General features: G+C 41.6%; 1 protein-coding gene across 1 annotated transcript in view; it reads right to left on the reverse strand.

The window, feature by feature from the left end:
- LOC148005892 (uncharacterized) overlaps positions 1 to 11,998 on the reverse strand; it is a 37,760-nt gene extending 25,762 nt beyond the window's left edge. The window contains exons 1-3 of the mRNA XM_087551829.1: positions 11,968 to 11,998; positions 11,120 to 11,172; positions 10,848 to 10,916 (exon numbers count right to left, since the gene is read on the reverse strand). Of these exons, the coding sequence (XP_087407955.1) occupies positions 10,848 to 10,916; positions 11,120 to 11,172; positions 11,968 to 11,998 (153 nt within the window). The remainder of the gene's footprint in view (positions 1 to 10,847; positions 10,917 to 11,119; positions 11,173 to 11,967) is intronic.
- Positions 11,999 to 12,567: the final 569 nt, after the last annotated feature.

Genomic DNA, 12,567 nt, shown 5'->3' on the forward strand with positions numbered 1-12,567 from the left:
AGGGTGAAGGAAGGAGAACTGGCAGGGTCAAACAGAAGAGATTCGTTGCTCCTAATACCTTTGATAGTAAAGAAAAGCTTTGGTTTCTTTGGTGGGGTCATTAATAAATAATAGTAGTTATGGTAGTAACAATAACAAATTATTTTGGGTCCCCCTTAAGTAACAGGGATGAATCTGGCCCAAGGTAGGTGGAAATAGTTCCGATGTGGGGCCAAAGCTTACCCGAATTTTCGGCACTCGTGTGGATTACGTCATGCTTGTGCAAGCATCTTCCGTGATGTGCAGTGACTGGAAACCCTGGTGTGGGGACTCAGTGCATGTGGTGTGTGTTTTGAGGACACTGCAGATGAGATTATCATGAAGACTAGAAAAAGAACTGCTGCCAAGCATAAAGTTCTGGCTGCAGAAAGATTCGGTTCTGGTCAGGATAGGATACTTCAGAGGGTCTAAGGGAGCTAAAATAAAATTTAAAAAAAAAAGGACGGAAAACGAATAAATAACTAAACCAACTACAAACCTAGCTGTGAGGAGCAACAGGGTTGAGAGAAACTGGCTCAAAAATACAAACTATATGTTCATTCTATTTTCTTCTTTTTCTTTGGTGTGAATTCATACATGTGCGTGTGTGCGTGTGGGCCAAGAGTAGACTTCTGGTATCTTCCTGGATTACTTTCCACCTTGTATATTGAGGGTGGTCTCTCATTTGAACCTAAGCTTGTGAGCTGGGCCAGTGTAGCTAGCCAGCTCGCTCCAGGGATTAGCGATGCTGTGATAACAGCATTCAGGTAGCTGCTTCGGATGCAAAGTCTGACCCTTGTGTTTATTCAACCAAGCCAAGCCACCTGCCCAGATCCATACATACCATTTTTGAAAACTTGAAAATAAAAAAAACCCTGACCCGGCCAGTCAGTCACCTCTCGGGTTAGTCATCCGCCTCCAGGTTCAGGGCTAAATCTGTAGAATTTGCAGGTCTAGGCTTGAGCTGTACATGTGGCTGACTGTGGTGCAGGCTGCTGGAGGGTGAAGGGTGCGTATCTGTTCCCTACTGCTGACGTTCGTCGGTATAGGTTTTTATACACACTCTTTGAAATTCCCCTTGTGTCTAATGTGTTCTGGTGTGAGAGGCCCTTTGGAAGGGGCCACTTTACAGCACGATAAAGTGGATCTACATATCTAATACCATAAACAGAAGTCAAGACAACTTAATGCTTTGATTGCCAAAGTGACCCAAAGGTAGAAACAACAAGAAAGTGGAGACCGAAAGCTTTTCTGTGGGAGAGAAATGTTCAGCAAATGCACTACAAATGTTAGGAAAGACAAACGAAATCAAGTAAGCCTAAGATGTTTTGCAGAGAAGTCTCCTGGGTGTGGCTGGATACATACATCCTTCTGAGGTCACATGTGGAGTTAACTGTAAATGAGAGATTGGCACTAAACGAGCCTGAACGTTTCCCCACAATGTCTGAAGTCCACCCAGCCAGCCCTTACGGTTTCACTCATTAGCTTTATGTTCACCCTCATCACTAACTGACCTTACTGCTCTCCATTTTGTGCTATTAGTTCTTTTCCTGTTTAAAAAGGGCAGCTTGTGATTATAGAAATAATTAAAGTCAGGTGGTTAGGATCGCTAACTAAAAGGCTTGTATATTAGTTAAAGTTTCAAAGGTAGGAATCATAGGAGAACTAAAAATGATAAATATGAAATTCTTGGGGGAGAAAGAAGCTGGGATGCTCAATCTTTCCCTTCCTATATTAAGGTGTCTAGACATGTTATCTGAGATTGATAGATGGGGGGAGAGGAGGCTAAAGCTCTTATCTAGATTTATGGAGGGAACTGCTACAAGAACCCAAAACAAACAGTTGAAGTGGCTGAGTCTCTGTGAGGGCAGAGGAAGAAAGCAAGGGATAAGAGCCTCCTCTTCCAAGACCCTTAACTCTGTCCTTATTGATTTGTCCCCATGCGTATGTATGGCTCTAGTGGATTTTTTCCAAGCAGGAAGCAAAATAGTAAGAGTTAGGTTTAGTAAAACATTTCACATGGGCTCCCACATATCACATAAGCTTTCGTGTGTCACATAGGATCACATATCTCACATGAACTCACACATGTCACATAGGCTCACACACATGTCACATAGGCTCACACATCTGTTGAACTTGGGCCACACAGATGGGTTTCAGCTATGCAAGGGCAACTAAAATAGGGTTTGGTCAGTCCATTCATCAGATTCTCAAGGTAGAAACAGACCAACTCCCCAGGAGAATTTTGTCTGCTCTTAACTATTGAATTCAGAGCTTAGCTTCTCCTGAAGGTTTGAAAGATGCTACAGTGTAACAACCACCTCAGTAATACCTTTGAAATGTGCGAGGTAATAGTTTTCATTCCCACTAGAAAAATTGTCAACCCAGATTGCTACTGTCACAGTCAGGTGCAAATTAGATAAATCATTCCACAAGACTTCGGCTCCCTTTGATCTACAGATTTCAGATTAGTATACTTGGAAAAGAAAACTTGTTTTTCAATGATAGAATTGTTTGCGTTTAAATTGGATTTCAACTAAGCTATCAAAAATGATTAGCTAACAATGGGCCCACAAGTCTAATTCACATATATTATAGCTAATCAGGACTGTCAAAGACATTTTGGTTTTTAAATGGCTGTTATAAACATAACTGAATGCAGGTCCCCTTGTTTCCCATAGCAGCGTCTAGCCCTGGGGGCTGTGCTTAAACTGCCTTCAGATCCCTGTGGGACAAACATCCTGGTGGGTGAGAGGGACTGCCTCTGGTGATTCAGCCATTAAGTAGCTGGGCTCAGAAACTCAGGTTTAATTTTTGTCACGAGAATGATGGTTTGTTTAATACAAAAGCAGTAGGCTTATTAAAAGTGAAAATTTATGAAAATATGCAACAGAGCAACTGTGAATAGCATTACTATTAATTGTGATTAAAAATGAAATAATATTGTCAGTGGAACCTTTCTCTGTGTGTATGACACAGAGTGCCTGTCCACCATTCCATGCCATTAGGTATTCTCGCTGAAAATCTTTTAAAAGTCTCGAGTCCATTATTTCAGTTTACATCTGAGTTCCATATGTATGGCCTACTGCTGACTGTCCAGTGGTGTTGCGGTTTTGTTTCGTTTACTTTTTGAAACAGTGTCTTATTAGGTAGTGCTGTCTTTGTTGGAGCTCATTATGTAGACCAGGCTGGGCTCCAGCTCAGAGAGATCCTCTTGCCTCTGCCTCCCCAGGTCTGCATCAGTACCCAGTGAACATTGCCAAGTGTTCAGTTTTGAAACATAACAGAAACCCAGTTTTAAAAAGCAAATTGATGTACTCTCTAATATATTGTGTCCCATAAGAAAAACCTGAGAAAACCAAGAGATTTTAGGAGGGGTAGAAATGTTTTGTGTTCTGGTTGATTGACGGAGCAGGTTTTAAGATTCCTGTTTACATGTAGGTACTCAGACATGGACTTTCAAGTTTGGTGACTGACATACTAAAGTAAATTAAGTAATTGGCTACACACCCTGAGATGGTTTCTTAAAAGACACTGTCAGCTGATCTGCGATTGTCTGTTTCTCTCCCTTGTTTTAACACTGAGACAACCAGGAATGGCGTCTTTCCTGGTTGTTAGCTTTTGGGACAGTGGCTTTTAAACTGTCCCTGCATCCTTGATATGCTACAAGCTGGACTGAGATGCTCCATTTATACAGTTCTATAATGTGCGTGCTTTCCAAGTTTATGGGGAAATATAATTTTTTCATTAAAATTTTGCTCTTTATTACTTGAACCCTTGGCATTTGCTAAAGCTTGTCCCATCCATCCATTCATCCATCCATCCACCCATCCATCTTAAAGATAAGCAATGAATAACTGGTGGTAGAAATAGGAAACTTCATGGGAATCTGCTGTTCTGATCTCTTACTATTTTTATTATAATTATTTTTGAGATTATAACATAATGAGATCATTTTCTTCCTTCCATTTCTTCCCTCCAGCCACTCCCATGTATCTTGTTCGCTTTCAAATTCATGGCTTCTTTTTCTTTAACACACACACACACACACACACACACACACACACACACACACACACACAGAGTCCTAAATACAACATTTGGTATTGGATACCAACTAGTTTGCTCTTCCCTGGAAAAGACTGTTTTTCCCATTCTTAGCATTCATTAGTTGCCTGCAGCTCTTTGTCAAAGAGTTGAGGCCCCAAGAGCTTTCCCCTTTCCACATTAGCACATGTGTTGGTGTCATGGTGTCGTCCTTGTTCAGGTTATGTTTAGATGGCCATATTTAGACAGACTCCATGGTGTGGCTTCTCTGACATTTCTAGGCGATAGTCTCACAGCAAACTCCCTGAACTTCTAGTACTTATAATCTTTCTGTCCACTCTTCCACAAGGATGCCTGAGCCTTCCGTGCAGAAGTTGTGTTGTAAATGTGCTGGTTGGCACTGATGTCGATCAGTTGTGGTCTCTTGTAATGGTCTGCATTTGTTGCAAATGTTCCCTTGATGCGGGACATGCTAACTGGCCATGACTCTCTATGGCAGGCTCTGGGGAAACAAGGTGGCAATATGCCTTGTAGAAACTGTCTAGGTTCCAGTTCATAAGTCTTAGTATATAAACAGTGTCTATCCTGGTATCCTGTGAGGAGTAATGCACTACCTAGGTGCAGGGCCCCCTCTGTTGATAACCAAAGTCTAGGGAGACCAAGGATGGCCGGCTTTTAGTGAGTTAATGCTCTGCTAATACAGGACTTCTGACAAAGCACTTCTTCACTAAGTCTTGGCATGTTCAGATCAAATACTCCAGGTCCTGTAGAATATTTTACAGTGGCACACATCTTTTCTAAACCCTAGGCTATAGCAATAGCTTGTCACAGAGCATTTCCCTATACCAGCTATTTCATGTCTCAAGATCCCGGTTGACAGAGGCTGCCATTCCTACTGTGCCCATGGGGAAGTGAAGGCAGAGAGGATGAGCGTTTCATTCATGGCTGTAAAGCTCTAACTGCTGGTCTCCATATTACTGCTCTTGAGGATTTTTCTCTGGACTACTCCCAGTTCCTGACTGAAAGTGGTACCAAGGGGCCTCTGAGAACTCTACAGCATGGACTTTTAAGACAAATACCTGATAGGGAATATAGAGGGATGTTACCCATTGTTACAGACAAACCTGGCTAGATGGAGTTTTCCTTAGGATTAATTGTTGAGGAGTCCTCCTCAGGACAAGGTCTTGAGGCCTGACCGTGTTTCACACATGTGCTTTAGCCTAGTGGTTGGCTCCATCTTTAGCCTGAACTCGCCATGAGACCTTGGGTAAAGCAGGCATTCATATTGGGTGTCAGATGACTGCTCCTTCTCTCTCAGCTTCAACAATTCTCATATTCATCTCAGTACACAGCCCAAGGCCTTAGGGGTGGTAATCCTACTGTGTTTTTATGACTGTCTCTGTGGGCTTACCAAGTCAGGCATCTTTAGATTTAATTCCAAGGAAATACTTGTGAAAAGCCACTGAATTCACTCACACGAAAAGCTGAAAAAATGTGAATTTATCTGGGCTGGATCTTCTGGCTTTCGGAGACTGCTTGCAAGGGTGCCACAGTGGTCCACTCAAAACACAACCCAGTGTCTATCTCACTGTGGCTGTTTCTAAAGCTAGTGTCAGGGAGAAAGACTGGGAAAGCCTCTCATTTTTATTGTGTTCCTGGTCATTTCAAGAGTCATTTCCTTTCCTTTCAGGGAGATAAAGAGACATATATTATGTGGGCAGAAGATGCTGTGTTCTGGTCAATAACGCAGGCCACAGAGGTCAATGGCTTTAAGCCAAGCCTGGTTGAAAAATGCAGTAAATTTTCAAAGGGTGGGGGCGAGACTGGTGTACATGGGCTGAGGGGAGCAAAGACACTGGTAGAAGTGGCCCCTAAAATGAACTGTATCAGCCCCATAAAATCTTACCTCATTCTATACAGGATCCCCGGAATGGGGGGAATTCTGCCCACCTAAGTTCTACTTTCCAACAGTGACTAATAAAAAAAAGTTCTGAAAATAAATCTTGGAGGTCGGCTCATCCCTTGAGACTGAAACTTGAAACCTCTTTCTTCGGTTGTCCAGTCCACCGGGGTCTTCAGTGTTAATGAGCCAGTTTGCTGGCACAGCTCCAGAGCACTTCTGTCTTATCTGAGAGTTTAACCAGTTTCTCATTGTCTACTCTAGGCTTCATGTTGGTAGAAAGGCATCATTTATTCTCACTCTTCCCATGGCCCCTAAACACCTGCTTTTGGAAGCCTCTGGAGCAATCAGTTTTCACAGAGAAGGTAAAGTGAGTGTTTACATTTGCACACTCATATATGTGTGTATGAGGAAGAATGGGAGTGTCCTATGGGAGGGTGAGATGCTGTCATCCCTTAGAAACACATTTGACTGCAATTCCTATCATCTGGCACATATAACTTTGTATTCACTGGAAGTACATGATTAATGTTTATAAAAACAAAAATTAGTAAGGACATTGTATGTAAGGAGATACTCAGCAAACATAGCTGATGTCAAGGCCTATTTCCATCTCCACAACACGGATGATAAACACAAGAAACCACTAACAAGGCATCAATGGTAGGACGTTTAATCCCACAAGCAGTGGTTTGTTTGTGGCTGTCTATGCATGTGTGCATTTATGCAAACAATATAGAAGATGAAATATGAAAATAGTGGGATTTGAAACAAAGAATAATTACTTCAGAGGCTTAAATATTTTCGCCCAGTGTTTTATTTACTGTTTGACTCCTCACCTTGGATGAGGTGTTGAAAGCCTTTACATAGCCTTGAGTAGTTTTCCAAGGCATGTGTACATCTTATCACATTTCCCAATCCTCAGAGAATTGAAACTGTTGGACCAAACATCTTATTGTCTAGTCCGAGGCAGCCGAGCCAGGGGAAGAACAGGAAGATTTGACTGAGCCTTTGTTAGTGGCTGAGTCCTGCTAAGCACAGTCCACCTATCCCTGGATGAGTCTCTCAGCAAATCTCAGAGGTGCAGTCTACGGCCATTGTCATTTTAGAGATGGGAAATGGACCTGCAAGCAGACTGAGTGACCAGCCCAACACTCCTGGGTAGTTGGTGGCTGATTTGATTCTGGAGCCCATAATTTCTTTGCATGGACAAAAAACAAAACAAAACACCCTGCGTTTTGAGTCACAATACAGGCCATTGGCATCAGCTTCAAAAGGAAATGGGAATTTCTGGTGGAGTGGTAGTGGTGGTGGTGGTGGTGGTGGTGGTGTCGTCAGATTAACATGGTTAACTCGTATGCTGTGTCTTTAATTTAACCTAGCTAGCACAATTACATTGTCATCTGAGTATTTAGAAGTAAGGTATTTACGACCAGCTTTTCAAAAGCCTCCTAGGGCCAACCGTATGTCCACATAGAACTGTATCCCCAGTTCATCTGTCTCAAAAGGTTTCTTCAGAGTCCCAAGAGGAATCATATGTAAGAGAAAGTGAAGCTGATTTTGTCTCTAAGACCATCTTAAAACACGGATACAGCAAAACTATATTTCAGAACAGCAGCAAAACTATAGTTATGAAATGATAACAAAGGTAATTTTTTGTTTGGGAGTTACTAAGACCTGAGTACCTGTATTAAAGGGTTGGTTGGAGCATTAAGAAGGTTGAGGACCACTGGGTAGAGAAACTAGAGGTGGCAAATAAAATTAATTGTCTCTGTCCCTGGTCAGAACCAAAGAATGACCCCAAGTGTGCTTCCTAGAGAAATCTAAAATCTAAAATAAAATCAATATCAGGAAGTAAATTAGAATCAGAGTGAGAAATAGCTTAGAAACTGAAGCAGCCACAAACCATCTTCAAGAGGATCTTGGGACAAAGAAAAATACAGAAACAGAGAGGTGCACAAACACAAGAGTTAACTGTTATGGGGCATCTTAAATGATGGAATCTACCTGATTGATGCTTTTAACACAGACCCCAAGTGCCGTGCACCACAAATGTGCTACTCACCAAATAATTACAGGATATATAAAAATATTAATTTATAGTATTCCATTGGGTGAACACTCCATTAATGGGACACTCACTTAGAGTTGTATGACAAATGCCTTTTTTCACTACATTAAAAAGAACAATTAAGCCCTGGCTTTCATGTACTCACCCCTAATTACTTTCTACCCTGGATAATTTTATTCCAGAGTCTGCGATTCTAGCTCTCTTTCATAACCTGCTCCCAGAAGGGGCATTGTAGGGAGAACTATTTATTTTCATTATGTTGCTCAGGTCCCTTCTCATTAGTTCTTTCTTTACTGTGGTTCTAGTCATCTCTTTATTGTTTCACAACACATACAGCACTTTTGAGCCCACATCCGTCCATAACACAGTTGCTAGAGAAAATCAGACCAAAAAGTTGTGAGGGCGTTTTTGACTCATGTCTGAAATTAAATAGAAGGCAACTTTACAGATAGCTCCTCAATGGCATGCACATGATATATGTAGTGGCTGACCAAGCCACGGAACAGTATTATTTCCAAGATTCTATTTTTTTTTTCAGGTAAGGAAGATGCTATCTTCTCTTCTTACAAACTTTACCCTATTCTAATCAACGATGTGTAAAGGCTCCTCTCTTTGTTCCTTCATCAAAATGGAGTTAAAGTCCTAGTTGGTGAATGGTATGAAGCAGTGAATTAAGGATATAATGGTGATTTTTCTTAAAACGTCTACTCTTAGGGGGCTTAATCCCGACATCATTTTTCCTAAGCATTGAAAGAGGTTTAATGGAAGAAGAAGTGAGAAGGAATGAGTCTTGACTTAGTGAAACAAGAAGAACTTGGAAACCAGAGTCTAATCTATGTTTGAAAGCACTGTTTACTCACATCCAGCTCCCCCTTTCATTGTAGGTATACATTTCAAGATATGGGCACCATTTTTCCTTAACCGTTGGCAGCATCCTCTATGGGACAGAGTCTTTCTGAAGCTTCAGAACCCCTAGTAGACCAGGAGGCATGTCCACTCCAGCATCATACATGTGCAAGCACCAAGAAGCCATGTGTGGATTTAAAGCTAGTTGTTTCACTTCCCTTATCCTGTCCTTGTACTGGAAGCATGCACAGTAGTGATGCTCTATGTACCGTAGTTTCAGGGGAAAGTGTATTCTGGATTTGGGGGCTTAAAGATGCAGGTTTTAACTTGAAGGGAAGGGTTACCTCATTCCCCCACCCTTCCATATCCTGTCAGTCATCTATACTTAATGGGATGAACTGGCCTTTCTTCACTTACATTCCTTTTGTACATACAGAATGTTCTTGATCAACCAGATTGTGCACATCTATGTCTGGATCAGCTGCTCTTCTCTGAATAAAGAATCAAGATGCCTAAATCAGAACATTAACATGTTGAACACAGCACTAAGTTGTCGCAAACAGCCATAAAAGATATCAGGTTGCTGACTTGGCTGGTACAATGTCATTAGCAATTTCTACCCATCAGAGGTAGGATGGCTTTGTCTTATCAGGAAGATGTCATCAGGTCTGAGGGCTTCTATTACCAAAGCAAGTAGAGGGAAAGAAAAGACAGAGATGGACACAAGAACAGCAGTTCGAACCTCAGGAAAGGAGTGCCTGCATCTATCCACCAGACTAAACTCCACAAAATATTTTGCAGCTACGCTACTTTTCTTCTCATTTCTATATTCATCGACACACACAACTATAATTAGAATTGGAAGGGATAATGTCCCCCTTATTTAGTGTCCCCTTTGAGGTTGAGAGCAGAACTCAGTGGTCACTTACTCTGCAGAAGTAAATAACAGGCACCAAATATTTTGCATACATTATCACATGGAATCCCTAATGCACTCATTTCAGTTAGAAATTACTATCTTTATTTTAGAAGAAAAAGAAATGGGCAATCAAGACTTTCACAGCAAGACACAGGGACAAGATTTCTCTAAAGCCGGTAACTCCAGTCTTCATTTGCTAGTGGTGGCAATGGGGCTCCCCCATCCTCTGCCCTTGTTGTAGGAATAGACTGGTGTTGATCTATTCCCCCACCAGGAGCTTGGGCCCTAAGACAAATCCATCTTTCTTGAAAGAGACTGCCAAGTTCCTATTCTGTATCACCTTTGGTTTTGGATTATAGGAGCCATCTATGTTCTAGAAATTTCCCCAGGTGGAGAAGACTGTCACCCTTGAGTATTGACCAGATTCAAAGTACAGCAGCTAGAATTTGGGGCATCCATACGTTTCGTGGTCAATAGTAAAAGGTAAACTTGTTCCCTGCCTGTTTCCCACTGCCAGCCTCCACCTAGTGGTTCATGATTGGCTGAGAGCAAGGGCATTTATCCCCATTTCTAACCCCACCTCCGTGTTCTGTTGTTAGGAAAAATGCTCAATGGTTTAAGCCGCGCCCTAATTATTAAGTCCAATTCCTGCCTTACACTAGCTCATTTTAACCTGGTAAACTCATTAAACCTTGGCTCTTTATTTAGCCACGGGGTGACCAAAGTATCATAATTTCAACCACGAGTGCTCAGTGATTGAATGGGCCTTGAGTTTCCCACATTCCTATAGTGGCCCATCTGAAGAGTTCAATTACTAAAGTCAGAAGTTTATTCAGCTCGAGGAGAGAGCTCTCTGATCTGGCCTGAATTCAAATAAAGGCTTTAAAGATGAATGAAAGAAACCGCTGGCCCCACAATCTCAAATGACCCGTTTTGCTGTAACCATAAATCAGCCAAGAAGTCTCAAATCCAGACAGTTTCCAGACAAGCCAGGTCATCTCCAGAGTTAATGAGATGACACATGGTTTAAAAACAGTGCTTACCTTTACCAGCAGATGCCAGCGCCTTCTTCTTAGGGCGAGAAAGGGTCTGGGGTTAGGGCCCCTTACATTCTGAAATTTAAAAAATTAATTAACTAATTAAAAGCAAGAAAAACAACACCACACATACACACACACACACACACAACTCTTCTCTCTCTCTCTCTCTCTCTCTCTCTCTCTCTCCACCCCCCCCTCTGCTTTCATTCCAAGTTTCTGCCCAGTTAATCACATCAAAGGGACTTCTCGAAGAACTGTCTTTTCAGTGTTCTTACTGCTATTTTGTTCGTGTGAATGTGTAGATATCTAATAAATGGTTTCCCTCTCCCTATATAAAAGAATTTTCCAAATGTAAAACCGGCCAGGGCTATCTGGTTTCGAATTTTAATGGGTTCTCATAAAACCTCTGTCAATAGTGAGTTCCCAGTCAGTGTTTTACAACACTGACAGCTTTGCAAATACTGTAACATATGTAACTTGGGCTGGGTCAATACATGGTGGGGAAATCAGGCTGTGAGATGGTCTAGTTGTTCATTTTGGCTGTCTTTACAATCAATCAGTCAGACTAACTGAGCCTGCAGAGACACTCACTGATTATTGAGAAAGCCACACACTTTAAAGCAAATGCATTCGCCTTGCTGTCTGCCAAGGCTCATTCAATAGCTAAACCTCTGTCAAAAGATGGGTGCCTCCTTTTGAAAACCAAGGTTATTAGAAAAAACTCAGGTCCATCGGAAAGCTAGTCTGTGCTCTGGCTGCCAAAGAGAAAACAAAACAAAATAAAACCAAAAGTCAAACCAACCAAACAACCAAACAACCAAACAACCAAACAACCTCCCCAAAAAAAGAAAGAAAGACAGAAAGAAAGAAGACAGAAAGACAGACAAACAAGGAAGGAGAGGAAGGATTTGTACAATGTCTTCCAATAAACTTTGTTGGGTACATTTGCAGACTGACCCACTTCAGAAACAAAAGTTTATAGGCTTTGGTGACAGGACATAAGCAAGGATCATTTCTGTGTCATCCCATCTTGTGTTTCTTTGTTGTTGTTCTTTGTGTGGTTCTCTTTCTTTAGTTATTTTAAAGCTTGTGCTTAATTCTAAAGGGGTACACAAACAGCTACCACGGCAAATATTTCTTCTGTTTGTGGCCATATTCCTTTGAATGCACTCAATCTCATCAAACGTAGTTCCTAATTGAGAAGGTAAATTTCTTAAAAAAAAATAATAGCAAGTTAGAAAAGTAAGATGGTGACTTCCTAAGCCCTTTCTTTTAACTTGCAGAGGAACTGGATGCATCATGTGCACGCCACTGCTCACTGCTTTCTTTACCTCTGGCCAGCTCGTCCGTGACTGCTGGGAGGATAAGTGCTTTGTGTGCCTTGTCTAATCCAAATGTCTCTGAGTTGCTAGGTTTAGACCAAGACGTTCCAATAAAAAAGAGCAGAGCCTCCCTGCCTTTGCCCGTACTTGATCCAAATCACATCTGTGTAGAATGAATTACCTTCACAATCTTTTCTCAGGGGGCCTCTTGGTCGTAATAGAGATAAGAAAACAAAAGCTACTTATCAGCACTTGCGTTGAAGAGAAAAAGGAGAATTTAAGCAAAATAAATCTCTTTGAGGATGCTGTTTCCAATGTCGTTGAGCTGCCTTAAAGATGGCAGTGATTAAAGAACAGGTGGGTTGCTAAGGAAAAAGGGGCAAAAGTGGGCTCTCAGAAAT

The sequence above is a fragment of the Rattus norvegicus genome, chromosome 5 (assembly GCF_021556685.1).
Source record: "Rattus norvegicus strain SHRSP/BbbUtx chromosome 5, alternate assembly SHRSP_T2T, whole genome shotgun sequence".
Classification (NCBI taxonomy): Eukaryota; Metazoa; Chordata; class Mammalia; order Rodentia; family Muridae; genus Rattus; species Rattus norvegicus.